Here is a 13,903-nt window from a genome sequence, read left to right on the forward strand (position 1 = left end):
TTCCTGTCTTTTTAATGACCTTTTGCTTTCTTCATGTATGATGTCTTTGATGTCATCCCACAACCGGTCTGGTCTTCAGTCATTAGTGTTCAGTGTGTCAAATCTATTCTTAAGATGGTCGCCAAATTCAGGTAGGATATGCTCAAAGTCATATTTTGTTTCCCATGGACTTCTTATAATTTTCTTCAGCTTCAGCTTGAACTTGCACACGAGCAATTGATGGTCTGTTCCAGTCAGCCTCTGGCCTTGTTCTGACTGATGATATTGAGCTTTTCCAGCATCTCTTTCAACAGATGTAGTCAATTTGATTCCTGTGTTTTCCACCTGATAAAGTCACCATGTATAGTCGCCGTTTAGGTTGTTGAAAAAAGGTATTTGCAATGAATAAGTCATTGGTCTTGCAAAATTCTATCATGTCATCTATCATGTTTCTATCACCAAAGCCATGTTTTCCAACCACAGCTCCTTCTTTGTTTCCAACTTTCCCTTTCCAATCACCAGTAATTATCAATGCATCTTGATTGCCTGTTTGATCAACTTCGGACTGCAGAAGTTAAGAATCTTCAATTTTCTCATCTTTGGCATTAGTAGTTGATGCATAAACTTGAATAATAATCATATTAACTGGTCTTCCTTGTAGGTGTATGGATATTATCCTATTACTGACAGCATTGTACCTCAGGATAGATCTTGAAATGTTCTTTTTGACAATGAATGTGACGCCATTCTTCTTGAATTAGTCATTTCTGGCATAGTAGACCATATGATTGCCTGACTGGAAATGGCCAATACCAGTTCATTTCTGCTCACTAATGCCTAGGATATCAATGTTTATGCGTTCCATTTCATTTTTCATGAAAATTGGAATTTTCCTACATTCATACTTCATACATTCCATGTTCCAATTATTAACGGATGTTTGCAGCTGTTTGTTCTCATTTTGAGTCATTCCATATCAGCAAATGAAGGTCCCAAAGGCTTGACTCGATCCACGTCATTAAGGTTGACTCTACTTTGAGGAGGCAGCTCTTCTCTAGTCGTATTTTGAGCACCTTCCAACCTGAGGGGCTCATCTTCTAGCACTATATCAGACAATGTTCTGCTGCTATTCATAAGGTTTTCGCTGGCCAGTTTTTTTCAGAAACAGACAACCAGGTCCTTCTTCCTAGCCTGTCTTAGTCTGGAAGCTCCACTGAAACCTGTCCACCATGGGTGACCCTGCTGGTATTTGAAATACGGGTGGCATAGCTTCCAGTATCCCAGCAACATACAAGCCACCACAGTATAGCAAATTGACATATGCATGGCAGACTAGATTTGTACCAATTCACAAACTGGGGTTTTATAGCAATTAGACCAATAATTTTATGTCTATTGAATCTAATAATAAAAAATTGGAGGTTGAATGTGTATGTATTGGGTTTTTATTTTAACTTTCCTAATAATTTATTTTTATTAAATTTTACAAAAGCATGAGTCACACGAGATTAAAAAATTTTAAAAACAAAACAATAAATTTATTCCCCAAAGATAGTTTGAGAAGTACTCCAAGAGATGATTTTGGCGCAGGATCACACTTTGAATAAATGGGTCAATAAGAGAAAAGGGCCGTTGTGGTTCAGTGGTAGAATTCTCGCCTTCCATTCGGGAAACCAAGGTTCGATTTCCTGCCAGTACACCTCATGCACAGCCACCACCTGTCGGTGGAGGCTTGCGTGTGGCTATGATGTTGAACAGGTTTTTAGCACAGCTTCCAGACTAAGATGGACTAAGAAGAAAGTCCTGGTGATCTCCTTCTGAAAATCAGCCAATGAAAACTCTATAGATCACAATGGTCCAACCTACAACTGACCATGGGAATGGAACAGGACCGGGCAGAGTTTCCTTCTGTTGTGCATAAGGTCGCCACGAGGCGGGGCTGACTCAATGGCAGTTAACAAGAGAAAAAGGAAACATGCAAGGAGGCACCCAGAGCAGAGAGTCTTCCCTGAAGCTGACATGTGGCTGAGTACCCTGCCTGCTGGAATCCCCACTCCCATTACCATGACCCTATCTACCACCTGGCCACCTGAGTCTCCACAGTGGGTCACCTGAAAGCCTGGGTCCGCCTGTCACCCTGCTGCGCGGTTACGTATTGTCTTTTGACTCCTGCAATGGGTGTGCCCCCGCCCTGCCCCTGTCCATGGGTGTGCCCCCGTCCCACCTCTGCCCGGCGCCTACCCAGTGGGTAGTGCCCACATGCCTTCCTAACCTTTGGTTGTTTTTCAGGAAATGTCCCAAAATATAGCAACGGTCTGAGTAGTAGAAAAGGAACCAAGAGTGGGCAGGCAATATTATAAAAGCCAAGGAGAGATCTCACTAATATGAAATACCTAGAATAGGCATATGTAGAGAGACCAAAGTTTATCAGTGGTTACTAGGGGCATGAAGGAGGGGGAAAAGGGGAATCATTGTTTAGGAAGCACTGAGTTTCTGTTCATGGTGATGGAAAATTTGGTAACAGATATAAGTGATGGTTGTATAACATGATTGATGTAACTGGTGTCAATGATTTGTACACGTGAAAAATGCTGAATTGGTAAATACTGTGTTATCTATAGTTTTACAACAATTAAAAAAAAAATCCAAGGAAAGAATGTTTTACAAGGGCTACGTGGCCAAAGTGACTAAGGCTTGCAGAAAGAAAGAGGACTCAGGACAGAGTCATGGTTGCCTTGGATGGGACAATTTCAGCAGAGTGATGGGGACAGAGTCAGACAGCATGGGGCGTGGAGCACTGTGTGGGCAGCGGACAGAAGCTTCCTTTGAGTGGTGGGCAGGTGGGGGGTGGTGAAGTAATTTCATAAAACGGTTGTATTACGTGGCTGGGAACTATTTTGAACATTATATGTTGCTGCTCCTCTAAATAATAATTTTCTCCAAAGCCCTCCAAATTCTAGTGTTTAATGTGTATTTGTAGCTATAAAAGTCTAAGTGCTTGCCTTGCTGAGATGGTAGGGCCATAAGTGACATCAGCCACTCTTTAAGGAAAAGGCCGTAAAGAAATGCAACACTTACATTTTCTCCCAAGAACAAAATGCAGTTTCTACGTAAGCTTACAGACCAGTTGGAGAAGGATGAGCATGGGGGAAAGTTGGGGGTAAATTGGCGTCTACTTCTATAAAGATTCTGGACTTCTGCCCTACCTAAATTGCCAGAATTTAAAACAGAAACACAGAGCAGCATTTTTGTAATGTTTTCCAGCAGTGTCAAATCTTTTAAACTTGAATATTTAGAAACAAGATTCCAAAGGGTCACTAACAACCCCAAAGTACTTTGGATGCTTGATCTCAAAATTAAAAAAGAGATCTATTTTTATTATTATTTCCCTAAAATAATTATGGAAGGTGAGATGTAGGGTGAAGGCCAATTATAATTGCAAAAAGCAGGCTTGACCCCATCAAGACATGACCTATGGTTCTCTGATCCAAGAAAATCATTCCCGAACATTTTCAGTAAATTCCATTCTTAAGGATGTTAAAGCTTGCTAGATAATAAGCGTGAAGGGCAATGGCATGAATGAAAGATGGAGAGTTTTACGTATTTCCTGTGTGTTAAGACTATTTCACATATAGATCACAATATGTTCACTGTATTGACTGCGGTGATGGTTTTGCAGGTGTATACATAAGTCAAAACTTATTAAATTGTATACTTTAAATATAAGCAGTTTATTCTATATCAATTATACCTCAGTAAAGCTGCCTAAGAAGTCCCTGGGTAGTGCAAATGGTTAACGTGCTTGGCTGCTAACTGAAAGGTTGGAGCTTCAAGTCCACCCAGAGGTGCCTGGTGATCTACTACTAAACAACCAGCCATTGAAAACCCTATGGAGCACAGTTCTACTCTGACACACATGGGGTCGCCATGAGTCAGAGCCAACTCAATGGCAACTGGTTTTACTGGCAGAGCTGATGAAAAAATAATTGCTCAGAGAAGCACAACAGGGAACACTCGTAGAACTGAGTTCTGAATATTATCTAGTCCAGGGTTTCTCAACTATGTTTCGGAATGAAGTGGCCTTGGAAATCAGGGTCCATCCAGGGAAACAGAAACCCCATCAAGAGTCTATTACGGAGAGAATTTAACGCAGGGAAGTGGTGACAGGCTAGTGGAAGCGCTACAAATGTTTGATGAACCTAATGGGGATGGCGCAGGACCAGACCGTGTTTCATTCTGTTGTGCATGGAGACGCCATGAGACAGGGGCCGACTGGATGGAAGCTATCAACAGCAACAATTTTGCTAGAATTCAGGGAGGAAAGACTCCACTGCAAACGGATAGTTGACATGAGAAGGGGTGGTGAGAATTCATGAAATATCTCACTTGTACAATATTGTTCAAGAAAACACACAAATGCCCCCAAAATATCTCAAATGAATTGGAAACTTTTGTTAGCATGTTCTTGTTTACATTATTGCCATTTTCTTACTCATCTACATGAATCTGTATAGCCCTTTTTCACAGAAGATAATTCAAAGGCAAATGAACCTACTCTATACAACACTTAGAAAGACCCCTGGATTTATGGCATCTCTATTAATTTAGTTTTTACTCTGATCTACATATTCTCTCCTGAGAAAGCCTTTTAAAGTCCCCTGATCCTGCCTTGAGGGCCAGTAAAATACTTTTGTGAGTTTCTCAACTCTAAAGTCACAATAAGTTTTCAGAAAGGAAGGAAAAATATTTAAGCCTTCCCCTAACAACCCCCCAAATTTCAATAATTTAACAAGCACAGAATTCCTATAATTCTTGTCCATTCTTCAGCCGTCTTCTTTATTTTACTCCCCAAATCCTGCCGTGCGTGGCTCAAGCAGGGCACAATCCAGGGAGAAATTTAATCGCTCCTTTCTGTGCCTGAGGGACTGTCTAGGTACTATGGTGACAGACACCTCAGTGAAAGTATGCAGAGGAAAACATATTTTTAAACTCCTAGACTTTAAAAAAAAAAAAAAGGAGAGTGAGAGATTTTGGATGGATTTGGTGTCAACACCTAGAAACCCAAAATAGGGCTCACATACTCATTGAAAAGCAGAATTACTTACTTGAGGCGAAACCCCAGAAACGAAATCGTATTCAACAATACTCAACAATTCAATTCCTCCCCCAAACTTAGCATATTTGGAGTTTTAATGTTTCCACTCGTTTTGTTGTTCTGGTTCAACATACGGGTTCACTGTTGTTGCTGCTCCGATTTATTCTAATCTGGGAATGCTCAAAGAAAATCTAGAAAAAGCTAAGTCAAGTAAAACCTTTTCACCCTTAATTCCGTAGTTTACAAAATTCAGTTCTTTAAAATATTTAAATGTAATTCATAGATTTAAAAAAGGAAAAGGAAATAACTGATCCCAGAGATTAAACAAGGCCAGTTATTCAAATCTCTTGGCCTAAAGTATAACTCATGGCAATCTGCATATCCTTGATGACTAATGTGGGAGAATATCTTTTCATGTTACAGGTTTCTTGACAACTGACCTTCTTTCTAGGTCCAATTGTGGCTTTAGCGCCATTTTTTTTTCCCTATCGATTGGTTTTGCTTTTCACATTGATTTGTAAGGACTTTTTATATAGTCTAATTTTTTTTTCTTCTGTTAACTATATATCACAGATTAAGGACAGTTATAAACTCTACAAAAAAAATTTGTGTTTGGAATCCGTAGGCAATCACACTGTAAGTTCATACTCTGCTGATGTGCAAGTCAGAACTTTTTTTCTAGCCCATGTTCATGTACAGGAAACCAACAAGACTGTAAACACAGGAACAACAATCAACAGTGGCAGATGTTTCAGGCTAGAAGTCATATTCTGGGCAAGGTGAAAAGGGTAAGTGGCAGGAGAACTATAACCACGAACTCTGCCCTCTGTGGAGGGCTCCAGAGCTTCCTCAGGCAGTTTTTCTGCCCAGTGTGAATCCACACCACCCCTCCCCCAACACAGCTCCCCGCTGGTGAGGAAAAAATCTGAACGTAAATGAGCATCATGGCGCAAAGACATCCCAGGTCTGGGACAGTCTCAACCTCTCTCACAGAAATCAGTCATCAAGGGTGTGGGCCCCTGAGCGTGAAAGTCAGGAAGGTGCCCCCCTCTGAACCAGAACCTCATTCTGCAAAAATGTCTCAGGGAGATTCTTCTACCCAGTCATCAGGGACTGTGTTTGAGATAACAAGACCATGGGGACTCATCAAGGAATTACTGATGTAATTTAGATATCATCACTATTATGGACCAAGTCTCTTTAATAATGGAGATGGGAAGGGCAGGAAGAGAATCGGCCTGAGGGATATCAGTGAAACAATGCCACTCTGAGCAACACAGTTTTCAATTCACTCTGGAGCAGAAAACAATTCTTTGGGGTCAACAGTCCTTCGGCAAACTAAACAAGAGGATATTTATAGATATGCATAGCTTTTTCTTCCCTCAAAGCAAAGTTCTAGAAGAGATTTAAAAAAACAAACTCAAAACATTCTAAAAGACTTGGGCTTTGCCACCTTTTGCTCGTGTGGAGCTCTTGCTCGATTTTGTAATTTCTCCTTAATTCTCCGCTCATTCCTGACCAATTTATTCTCCTTAATTTTCGGATGCATTAGGATTTCTTTTTAGTTCTGCTCATTTGCTGATTGTCCCTCAGTCTTAAAATGCAACGGTGGTAAAGAGGAAATAGTGCTGAGTAAACCTAACAAATCAAACTGTGAATCTAAAAGATTAGATGATATCCAAGAACCTTGAGAGCTCTAAATGTTATCAATGAAAAGTATTCATTCACCAATCATCTCAAACCTCCCACCAATGATAGAGAAAGTCCGATTTACAAACAAGTTGTCTGTTGCTGGGAATGTTTCCCCAGAAAAAGAATGTTATGAATAGTAGTTACGTTTCCAGGTCAGATCCCAGTCTACTTTATCCATGTTGCTGTTTTTAGCTGCTGTCGAATCGGCCTCCAACTCATGGCCCTGTCCAGAGAAATCCCCATGATGGGTTGCAGATCAGACCACTGTGATCCATAGGGTTTTCAATGGCTGACTTTCAGAAGTGGGTCACCAGGCCTTTCTTCCTAGTCCATCTTAGTCTGGAAGCTCCACCGAAACCTTCGGCATCATAGCAACACGGACCAGGAGCAGAGAGAGGAGCAAGGGTGTTGAAGAAGATGTCAGGTACTATGAAAGGAGAAAATGTGCTTGAATAAAATTAACTAAGTGGTCAAGATAAAGACAGATGAGGACAATAGAATACACTGATTCTTTGTGGGGAGCACAAAAGAGAAGACATCAGCCATTCCCATACCGGCCCCAGGGTGACACTCTGGGGCAAGGGCAGCCCTGCAGCCCAGTGGTTGGAGTTATGCAGAGTAGCTCAGGGAGGGCGAGACAGAAGTTTAATGAGTAACAACCTATTTACACGCATGGGGACTTAGTAAACTGTTCATATCTTCAGGAATTTCTGTATTGACCTCTATTCCTCTTACACCGGTAGTTATCGAAGCTACTAATCAGGTCCCTGAGTGGCACAAGTGGTTTGCCACCCAGCAGCACCACAGAAGAAAGGCCTGGCAAGAAAATCCTATGGAACTCAATTCTACTCTGTAACACTTGGGGTCCCATGAGTCAGAATCGACTCAAGGGCAACAGGTACTAATCAGAAACACGAGGATGGGATTAAAATCTTGCCTACTATCCTTCCCATTGCTCAAGGTGCCAAAAATGGTGAAATGGCTCATATTCAAAATATTCAAAAAATAGAATAAAACTCAAAATAGAAAAATTAAAAGAAAACCGTAATAACTTTATACTAAGCTAAAAAAAAAAAGAAAAGCCTTCCATGGAGTAATTCAATTTTGGATATGAGATAGGAGGCAGAGGATGGAGGATTGATTTGTGAAAAGGTTATAGAAAGCTGGTTAAATTATCCAAGAAATTTACCTTCTTTATTTTTCTTTTCTAACTTAGCTTCTTAAACAGACCAAGGTTGAGGCAAAGATGACAGAGCTGATACCTTTTACAGTTTGTTCTGAGATCTGGTATTCACCCTCCTCCTCCCATACTCAAGTAAAATATTAATTTGAAACCCAACATTTAAAGTAGTTAAACTCTGAAGACACGGTGATTAAAAATGAAGAAGTCCAAATCGGCAACTCCTGCCCAAAAGCAAGATGAGAAGGCAGGAAGGGACAGGAAAGCTGTATGAATGGACATGGGGAGCCAGGCGTGGAAATGGGGAGAATGCTGTCTGTCACACTGCAGGGATTGCAACCAATGCCGCAAAACAATTTGTGTATAAATTTTTGAATGAAAAACTAATTTGCATTGTAAAGTTTCACCTAAAAAAAAAAAGAAAAGAAAAGAAACCAAACCCGCTGCCGTAGAGTCGATTCCAACTCATAGCAACCCTATAGGACAGAGTAGAACTGCCCCATAGGGTTTCCAAGTAGTGGCTGGTGGATTTGAACTGCCAGCCTTTTGGTTAGCAGCTGTAGCTCTTAACCACTGTACCACTAGGGCTCCAGCATCATAAAATTAAAAGAAAAAAAAGGGGGGAGGAAGTGAATAAAGTGCTGAACACTGTTGTTTTGTTTTTTTCATTTACACAGAGTGTTATATCACAGAGAATCCTTTCTCCATCCTAACCAGAGTTAAGCTCTTAAGTAGAGGAATTAACCATGATTCAGCACATTCAAGGATTTATACCCATTCTTAGAAGGACAACCAAAGGAAACACCATTTGAGGTCTAACAATGCTATCTGCTTGCCCTTTGATCTTAGGTTAGGAACACTTTGTACAACTTTTTTTTTTTTTTTTTTTTTTTTTTTTGCGATACCACTGAATTTCTCATTTACTATTTGAAATCTATTTAGGAGAACATCTACCTGCTTCTTTGACCCACACTCTTGCAACCAAATTCTCCAAATTGTTTTTGCTGTAGCTTGCAGGCATGGATTTATTTTCTGCTAATAAAACTCTTCATAAGTACAGGCAGCTTCAATGAAAAGGTAGTACTACTGATACTATGTTTATGAGAAAAAAGTACAAGTGTATTTAGTTACAAACACAAGTAAGGAATAGTCCATTTATTTTAGTTATAAACACAAGTAAGGAATATTTCATTTATTTTCTAATCTATGTTCCCCAGTAGTAATTTTGTATAGAAGATTGCCAGTTATTTTTAGTACAATTTTTAACAAGTTTCTTGTTACTTGTACTAATACTGATCACATACTGATTCCCTTTTTTAAGCATAATTTGAGTTTTTCATTTCATTTTATCCTAACACCAGAGATCAACACTTCATTAATTCAAAATAAATTAGTGAAGTCTGAAGTGCAGGGATGTAAAGAAACTTTTTTACTATTCTCAAATGTAATGCACATTACAAGCTAATATGCATATGGGTAATTAATGAAAAAAGAGCTAATGAAACATTATGATCTAGATCAAACATAATGTAATGAACTTAAATGCCCCAAATATCTTCACTGATGTCAAACTTTCACTCAATAAATATCAGGGGCACCACTGCTAAATGACCAGAGCTTCCAAATTAGCAAAATATGAATTTAAAATGTGGGCTATGTCTATATCTTCGTTAATTCCTTCTTTACTGAGGGCTATGCGCTCAGCGCTGTTAGACACCTAGGCTGCAGTGGTAGGTAAGCTTGGATTCTGCCTTTTGAGGCTGACGTCCTAGAGGGGAGACCAACAAACAACTAAACTAAAAAGAGTAAAAAAAAGAAAAACTCTTGGGCAGTCAAGACAATAAACAGGGCGGTGTAATGGTTAATGACAGGGATGGGGGTGGGGGCAGCACCAATTTATATCAAGTGGTAGAGAAGGTGAAGAAGACCTGAAAGATATTTCAGGATACTTGTCCAAGGTCACCAAATTGACAGGCTTGCTCAGTAGGCTGCCAACTTTTTTTTTTTTTTTTTTGGCATTGGAAAACAAATAGCTAATGGCATCTGCGCCCTGATTGAATGCAGGTTCACGGCATGCTCCAGCCCTTTGTAAACGTGCATCGGGGCAGCAGCCAGCCAGAGTGAGGCTGGCTCTTGGAAGGTTATACATCCCCAGTCATTCACCCGGAAAGAGCTGAAACAGTCAACATAAACAACGAGCTGGGGGAATGACCAGCAGTTGGGATATGCGAGAGAATTTATCCTGTTGATTCATACTTCCTGACAGTCACTCTGGCTGACAAGGCTCAGGGTGTTTTAAATGTATTTCATGAGTAAATGATTCCCCCAGTCCCAGAGAAGACAGGATGTTTACAACCATGCAACACTTTCCCTTATATTTTCAGTTTATAACTTATTTAACCCAGTGCCATAGAAGAGTGCTTGAGAGCACAATGCTTGTAACATGAATGCAGCTAGTAACATGCCATCTACAAAGATTAGGACAGCTATGGGATTTTCCCAACATCCTTCTTTTGGGAATCCACACTGCTAAGCAATTGCCATTGTTGTTGTTACATGCCTTAGAGTTGATCCTGACTCATAGCGACCCTACAGGACAGAGTGTTCAGAACTGCCCCATAGGGTTTCCTAGACTGTAATCTTTACCGGAGATCACTAGGTCTTTCTCCCTGGCAGCCACTGGTGGGTTCGAACCACCGACCTCTAGGTCAGCATCAAGTGCTTAACTACTACAGCACCAGGAATTACTTTCTTCAAATGAACTGTCCGTATGCTTAGAACCAAGATAACCAGATTTTATCACATCTTAGCTTCTTATTATAAAATTCCCCTTCCTACTGTTAAATGGATTAAGATGAAACAGAATTGCTTGATTGGCAGGTGGCATGGTTTGTGACTATGATCCCACTTACCTGTAAAGGTTTCCTCCTCTACCCATATGGAGCTAGGCCTGGGCCTACAGCAGGAATAACTTGTAGTCAGAAAGCCCAATGGTATACTATAAAGGGCTTGGACTGAGCTCCCGACCCACAGGACTCTCAGTTCTGCGCAAGTGTGTTCCAGTGCCTGAAATTGCTCTATTGGTGAGTTCTCCTGGAATCTGTTAGTGGTATTTTTGGGGTCTTTAAAAATGCTTTATGAAAAAATGAACATATCCCTAGGAACATACATGTTAAACCATCATGTTATCAGATTAAGTTGACAGCCAGCTTCAAGCAGTGTGACTCAGAAGTACCTACAGACCACAAGAGATCAGAAAAGTAAGGCACCAGGAGGATCTGGAGGTCACCAGATACAGTAAACATCACTTACTTCACAAACCTGCCTAAAGCCAGCTCTAACAATTCCAAATAATGGAATCACCTGGGTGTCTTTAAAAAATACTGATACCTGGCTCCCACCCTTACACATTCTGATTTAGTAGATAAGGGGTGCAACCTGGGCCTCTGAATTTTTTAAAACTCCCCAGGTGGTTCTAATATGCAGCCACATTTGCGAGCCACTAATGTAAGGAAACTTTGCTCTTAGTCTTTCATTGGGGTGGTTTATTGATTCCTTCAGAAAGCATTTCAATTCTAACATCAGGATCTGCTGTGCCAGTGGTTCTTGACCATTACATCACACTAGAGAAACCTAAGATACTTAAACAAAAACAGTGAGATGCTGATGTAACTGCTCTGGGGTGCAGCCCCACCATACTTTATTTTTTTAAGTGGCCCTGGTGATGCTAATGGGCAGCTCAGGCTGAGAACCACAGTCCAAGGCTAGAAACTGTTTTCCCAGGGAATACAACTTGATTCTCCATGAAGGAGCCAGGGTCAGTGCCCTCCACTATGTTCAGGTTGGGGCTACCCCCAAAAGGCATAAAACATTTCCCCAAGACTGTCAGGAAGCTTGAGGAGGGTAGCAGCAAGGGAGAGTAAGGGGTAAAATTTATTCAGGCAGAAGAAGCAGAGAAATCAGAACCAGGAACAGCACTGGTCCTCTGCCCCCTGTAAAGCTTACTAACTGGCATGAGAATTTGTCCAGCCTGCTTCATGGAGGTGGCTCAACCCTGGCTTCCGTTCCAATCAATTGTGAAAATTCGTGTCCAATCAGAATTCCTGGCAGCGCAAGTAGCAAGACTGGCAGGCCCTGGACCCCACTCCCTCGAGATTCTGTGTCATGAATTTCCCGGAAAGATTTCTGTGCCACTTGGACGCCAACGCTCCTGCCTCAACACACTCATCCTCTAGCGTCGGCCCCGCCCCCGGGTTCTCCCTCCAAAGCTCAGCAGAGTTGAGAATCATCACACAGGTGTCTTTGTGAAGAAGTCGCTGAGGTAGTTTACTTGGGAATCATTCAAGTAAACGATGCCCTTAAATGACGAGTGGATTTGAAACGTGTGTGCCAGGTTGACAAGTGTCTGCTAACCCAATCTGGGACCTGGTCAGAGCCCGCGTCTCACCCAGGAAGGGAAGCCGCGGAGACCCACCCCACACGGCTGCCTCACCCAATTGGGACATGGCTACCGCACCCCCACTTCAGACGAGAAAGCGTCCAGAGCATCCCTTTGTCTATACTAAGCTAAGCCCGCTTATGAATGAGCAGCAGCATAAATCAGAGGCACCGATTCCGAAAAAAAAAGTCTTCCTTACGCCGTTCTCCTTTACAGATGAGAACGCTAAGGGGGAAAAAGCGATGTGACTCCGTGCCAGTTTGCCAAAGAACATTTGTGGCTGAGCCCGATTTAGCCGCCCTTGAATTTCCATTCTGTTGCCTGGCAACCGGTTCAGACGAGCTCAGCGCCCAGCCCCGGCCCCTAACCCGCACCCTTTCTCTGCTCGTGCAGTTTGATCAACTTTTCAGCCTTTAGGGCACTGGCCAAAGGCATGCGAGGGAGGCATTGGGCGAGTTACCCCAGTTCTGCTTCAGATCAGGCCCCCACCCGGCCCAAGTTCCGTCCCGACTAGCGCGCCCTAGGCGGTACTTTCAGGACCTTCCACTTCAGCCCTTCCTCCTCCCCAATTTCGTGGTTAACATTTTAGCACAATCTTGTCCAGTTTCCAAAGTTCTCAGCTGCTGCCGGATTCCCTAAAAGTCGCATTGGGAAAACTGACACTTAGAGCGTTACGGGCAAAAGAAAACTATGTGGAGGGGAAAGATCAATTGGAGAGCTTTTTCCTTCCCAGGCCGGCTACTCTCCGGGTCGGACTATCCTGCCACAGCTGAGTTAACCTAGGCTCACCAGACTGGAGCTGGACAAGCTCGAAACGCGCTTCGGCGGCCGCGTGCCCAGCGCCCCGGCCAGCGCAGGGAGCGCACGTGCTGCCCCGGGCAGCGCAGGTGGTGCAGCGCGCCTGGGCTGTCCGAGTCCCCGCCGGGCCCACCCGACCCGCACCAGTCCAGTGCACCTGGAGCTCCTCCACATCCCCTACCCACTGGGGCCCGGGAGACTGGGAAGAGGGGGAAATGTTCTTCTTGTTACGCTAAACCCACATCCTTACCCAGGTTCACAAAGCTCATGACCATGTCCGCGTCGTTGAGGAAGGCGCTGTCTTGTGCGCTGGTCAGAGAGTACGCGCCCCCGCCGCCGGGTCCCGGGGCTAGCAGGCTCTTGAGGTTGATGGGGTGCGCGGCACCAGGGTGCGGCTGCTGGGGCTGAGGCGAGCTGCCGGCTCCCTGGGGCCGGGGTCGCCGCCGCTCCTCCGGCGATGACCCCTCATCGTCGTCGTCGTCAGCCGTCAGGGCGTTATACAGATCCAGCATGAAGAGGGGTGCGGACTTCAGCCGCTCGGGCGGGGGCTCCCCAGGGGGCTGCTGCTGCTGGGGCGCCGCGGGCTGCGGGAGGCCGTGCAGGGGCCGGGGCCGGTGCGGGAGCCCCAGCACCGATAGGATCTCCTTCTGCATTTCCCGTTTCTCGTGCGTCTTGAGGCGCCGGTAGAGGAAACCGGAGGAGGAGGGCGGCGGCGGGGGCG

The 13,903-nt window shown here is 43.3% G+C and overlaps 1 protein-coding gene across 1 annotated transcript in view; it reads right to left on the bottom strand.

The window, feature by feature from the left end:
• The window catches only part of BMP6 (bone morphogenetic protein 6), a 197,628-nt gene that overhangs the window by 183,507 nt on the left and 218 nt on the right, over positions 1 to 13,903 (bottom strand). Inside the window, exon 2 of the mRNA XM_004388939.3 lies at positions 13,433 to 13,903. This exon is cut by the window's right edge and continues 71 nt beyond it. Coding sequence (XP_004388996.2) covers positions 13,433 to 13,903 — 471 coding nt within the window. The remainder of the gene's footprint in view (positions 1 to 13,432) is intronic.

Source organism: Trichechus manatus, unplaced genomic scaffold, assembly GCF_000243295.1.
Source record: "Trichechus manatus latirostris isolate Lorelei unplaced genomic scaffold, TriManLat1.0 scaffold00223, whole genome shotgun sequence".
Taxonomy (NCBI): Eukaryota; Metazoa; Chordata; class Mammalia; order Sirenia; family Trichechidae; genus Trichechus; species Trichechus manatus.